We start from the raw sequence: 5,000 nt of genomic DNA, 5'->3' as shown, positions 1-5,000 counted from the left end.
TATATATGTAGTATATATATATATATATATATGTATATATATATATATATATGTATGTATGTAATATATATATGTATGTATATATATTATATATATATATGTATGTATGTATATATATATATATATGTATGTATATATATATATATATGGTATATATATATATATGTATGTATGTATATTATATATATGTATGTATATATATATATGTATGTATATATATATATGTATGTATATATATATATGTATGTATATATATATATATTGTATATATATATATATACATATATATACATATATATATAATATACATATATATATATATATATATATATAATATATATATATATACATATATATATATATATATATATATATATATATATATATATAGATACAGGAAAAAATTTTCCTGTATCTAATGCAGTCTTATTATAGATGGAAAGCCGAGTGTCTCCTAGGCTAGGGAGCTGAGTGAGCATAAGGCTGATAGGCACAGTAATTGTTACTAACAATAAGACATTGAAAACGAGCCAAAATATCATAGTCTGTTAACACAAACTTATGAAAAATTGCTTGTGGTATGTTGGCAGTTATGTGGAGAGGTCACATTTATCTCATTATTCTTCGTTCCTCACCACACATAACTCACACTTGATATGTGTCTTACGTTATTTAATGACTGTGTTACATTTAAGAAACATCTTCCTAATTATCTAAATGAAAAATTCTCTTAGGAAGCTGAAACGAATATCAACACACTTTCATCCACCTGTCAGCTATTTACAGTGAATGAATGAAAACAAAACCATTTCGATGGTATGCCACCTTCATGGATGGTTGTGGTAACACAAAACAGCACAACTGTAAATCAGAGTTTTATGTTTGTGTCTGGCATTTCCCTTGACCAAAATGTAAACAACTATACGAAATCGAAATCAAATTTGATGACTGGCATCCGTGCTAGTGGGGCACTAAGAGCACCATCCAAGCATGATCATTGCTAGAGCAGCTAACTGGCTTCCGTGCTGGTGGCACATAAAAAACACCATTCGAGCGTGATCGTTACCAGCGTCGCCTTACTGGCACTTGTGCCGGTGGCAAGTGAAAAAGCATTCGAGTGAGGTCGTTGCCAGTGCTGCTTGACTGGCTCCTGTACAGGTGGCATGTAAAAAACACAATTTGAGCGTGGCTGTTGCTAGTACCACCTGACTGGCACCCATGCCAGTGGCACATAAAAGCACCTACTACACTCTCGGAGGAGTGGTTGGTGTTAGGAAGGGCATCTAGCTGTAGAAACTCTGCCAGATCAAGATTGGAGCCTGGTGCAGCCATCTGGTTCGCCACTCCTCAGTCAAATCGTCCAACCCATGCTAGCATGGAAAGCGGACGTTAAACAACAATGATAATGATGATGATGATGATGATGATATACGGTTGATTTGAAAAAAACTTGAAATACAGTTCACCTTCTATGTTGTAGTTTATATATATATATATAAAGCTGAAGTTGTCTGTGTATGGCAGGTTTGGTAGCTTTCAACTAACACTATCTCCTCCGAGACCCTACGGCGCAAATTGACCAAAATTGAGAGTATGATAGAAGAAGGCTTGCTCTTCCTTCCGTAGAAGAAAAAAATCAAAATCGGACTATGTTAACACCAAAAATTATTACATCAAAAAGGTGCTTTTTTTCTATGAAAATCCCTATTTTTTACGATTTTTTGACTGCTGTGTCACCATTTTTCGGTGTATTTCAACCAGAAAAATGTTCAATTAAAGAGAATAACAAGTTACATAATGCAAAATTTTTACTTTTCAAAAATTCCAATTCTAAAGAGTCGAAACAAACCCGAGCAATGCCGGACGATACTGCTAGTTTATTGATGACTTCATTTTTGCATACTTCATCCCAGTATACTGTCACAGTATTGTATCTACATGTGCAGGCCCGGCTCTCTGTTGGTTATGGTGATGAGGATTGAGTTGATCTGATCAATGGAACAACCTGCTTGTGAAATTAACATGCAATTGGCTGAGTACTCCACAGACACGTGTACCCTTAACGTAGTTCTCAAGGAAATTCAACGTGACACAATGTGAGAAGGCTGGCCCTTTGAATTTCAGGTACAACTCATTTTCACCATGGAGCAATGAGAAATAAAGTGTTTTGCTCAAGGACACAACACACTGCTGGGAATTGAACTCATGACCTTGCGATCCTAAACCAAACACCCTAACCGCTGAGCTACACACTTTCTCACATGCACAACAAAATCATACACCTTCCTCTACAAACAATGAAATATTAAATTAAATTTTTTGTTTCCCTACAAAATACATTTGTAAAATAGGGGTGCATCTTATGCATGAGTGCATCATATACACTGACAAATGGGGCTTTTGTAAAACTTCATGCCGAAACCCATGACACATCACCAAAATTCTTAAAGGAGAAACATTGGATCTTTTCGGTTTGACCGGCAGTTTTTTCTAGCGGTGTCATATGAAATTTTCACCCATAATTATGACCCTAGTATCGATCTATTGCATTTCAATCTGTTCTAGGGTTAGGGTTAGGGGTGGAGGGAAGGGTATCCTTTTTTCTTCAGAAATGTAAATAAACCCAATCCGTTTCTTAAACGAGGGACAAATTCATATGGCACAAAATGTTTTCACCTCAATAGACGTCATTGATTGGTTGAAATTACAGAAATTGAAGAAAAAAAAAACAAGAAATATTTTACAAAGTATAGAATTTTCTCAATAAAGCCAAGAGAAAAAAGATGTTTTATAAAGACATTCTACCAGTATACGAAGTTTAAAAGTGTTTAGTTACATGGAAATTATTTTAAAAATCTGCCGGTCAAACCGAAAAGACCCGAAACATTTTCTTTTAAAGCTGTTTTTGTGTTAACCTATATTTCACACCTTGGAACAGGTAAATTGTCGTTAGTTGTTGCCACAATGTTTCCAGTTGTTATATCCATGTGATAACCAAACGTTTAATTTTCTTATGATTCTTTTAAATTTGCCGCCGCTCACAGGTCTCCTCACTATGCTTGTCCAGAGGTCATTCGGGTAAGACCGCTGTTAAACATTTCTGTGTTGTCAATATATATTTAACTGCTTTTCAAATAAAAAAACAAACTTTGGTGTAACCTTCCTGCATGATCAATGTGGTAATCTTCATTTATTTATTTATTTTTTTGTCATGCTCGTTATATCAATCTCACGGCTGCTTTTTCTTCCTTATTCTTTAATTGATGTCTGCTCACTTTCAGAAATTTTAATTAATACAACATATATAATTACCGTATTTGATGGCCTATAAGACACACCAGTGCATAGAATGCACCGTAGCCTGGGGATGTACTTTTGTAAAATAATTTACCACTAAAATGTTTTAATTCCTTCACTTACCTGTATAATTTTATGTCAATACAGCAATTTATTGTATCCACATTCACTATAAAATACCATAAGCAATTATTCACCAATAGATGGCAGCACATGTTTTGTAAACATACATACCATTTTGAGTGAGTTTTGTGCCTACATTGAATGGATTGGTTTGGGTAAAAAAGGTGTGTCTTTTAGGCCATCAAATTCAGTATATATTATGGTATATATATATATATATACATACACACATACATACATTTTCATATCGTTATATAGATATATATGTGTGTGTGTATATATTATTTATTATATATATATTAATTATATAAAGAAAATGAAAAAAAATTATCCAAGACCATCAATAAATGCTAATGAATTGTTTCCACTTTGTTTAGATTTTGCTTCCTATTTTTGTCTTTACTGAAGAAAACAAACAAGCTTAAATTTCTCAGCCAAGGGAATAAATTTGTGAAGGGTTTTTAATAACGTTTTATTTAGTATAGTTTTATATAAAATTTTGACATGATGATCTAAAAATGAAAATGCCCCATAATCACTGATAAAATTTTCAAACATGAAGGAAGCATTGAATTTCATGTAGCATATCAAGTGTGAGTTGTCCTGGTGGCGCCAAACCTTTTAACAGTTTATGAAGTGAGATGGATATCTGCCAATAACCAAAACTAATGTATGCAGACTGAATCCATTAATGGCAACCACCTCTTTTGTGCTGTCATTCTTTTAGAGTATTTTAAAACTTGGGTACAGATATGGTTTAGGGGCTGGGAATATAATTTTACAACCCTGTGGTTTCAGATTCAAAGCACTGTGCCAAAGTTTAGACTAGGGTCTTCTGTTATGTTGACCAACGCTTTGTTAGTGAAGTGTGGTTGAAAGAAACAAGGTGGAAGCTTGTCAGTCGGGGCCATTCCTGGCGGTGAGCTGGCAGAAACGTTAGCACGCCGGGCGAAATGCTTAGCGGTGTTTCGTCTGCTGCTACGTTCTGAGTTCAAATTCCGCCATGGTCGGCTTTGCCTTTCATCCTTTCGGGGTCGATTAAATAAGTACCAGTTATGCACTGGGGTCGATGTAATCGACTTAATCCGTTTGTCCTTGTTTGTCCTCTCTGTGTTTAGCCCCTTCTGGGTAATAAAGAAATAGGTATTTCGTCTGCCGCTACGTTCTGAGTTCAAATTCCACCAAGATCGACTTTACCTTTCATCCTTTCGGAGTCGATAAATTAAGTACCAGTTATGCACTGGGGTTGATATAATTGACTTAATCCGTCTGTCCTTGTTTGTCCTCTCTGTGTTTAGCCCCTTGTGGGTAGTAAAGAAATAGGTATTTCATCTGTCTTTACGCTCTGAATTCAAATTCTGCCAAGGCCAGCTTTGCCTTTCATCCTTTTGGGGTTGATAAATTAAGTACCAGCTATGCACTTGGGTCGATGTAATCGACTTAATCCGTTTGTCTCTCCTTGTTTGCCCTCTCTGTGTTTAGCCCCCTGTGGGTAATAAAGAAATAGGTTTAATGTGTCACCTAGTATACTTTTCCAGAGTATACTCTTGGTCTCTGGTCGAAGATAACTTACCCTCTTC

The 5,000-nt window shown here is 35.0% G+C and overlaps 1 protein-coding gene across 9 annotated transcripts in view; it reads left to right on the top strand.

The window, feature by feature from the left end:
- Positions 1 to 5,000, top strand: part of LOC115217166 (serine/threonine kinase SAD-1-like) — a 362,920-nt gene that overhangs the window by 199,385 nt on the left and 158,535 nt on the right. For all 9 annotated transcript variants that reach the window (XM_036507077.1, XM_036507076.1, XM_036507071.1 and 6 more), the window contains exon 6: positions 3,045 to 3,078. In XM_036507077.1, the coding sequence (XP_036362970.1) occupies positions 3,045 to 3,078 (34 nt within the window). The remainder of the gene's footprint in view (positions 1 to 3,044; positions 3,079 to 5,000) is intronic.

The sequence above is a fragment of the Octopus sinensis genome, linkage group LG11, assembly GCF_006345805.1.
Source record: "Octopus sinensis linkage group LG11, ASM634580v1, whole genome shotgun sequence".
Taxonomy (NCBI): domain Eukaryota; kingdom Metazoa; phylum Mollusca; class Cephalopoda; order Octopoda; family Octopodidae; genus Octopus; species Octopus sinensis.
Note: the sequence above shows the minus strand (reverse complement) of the source record. Positions and strands in the feature narration are given on the sequence as shown.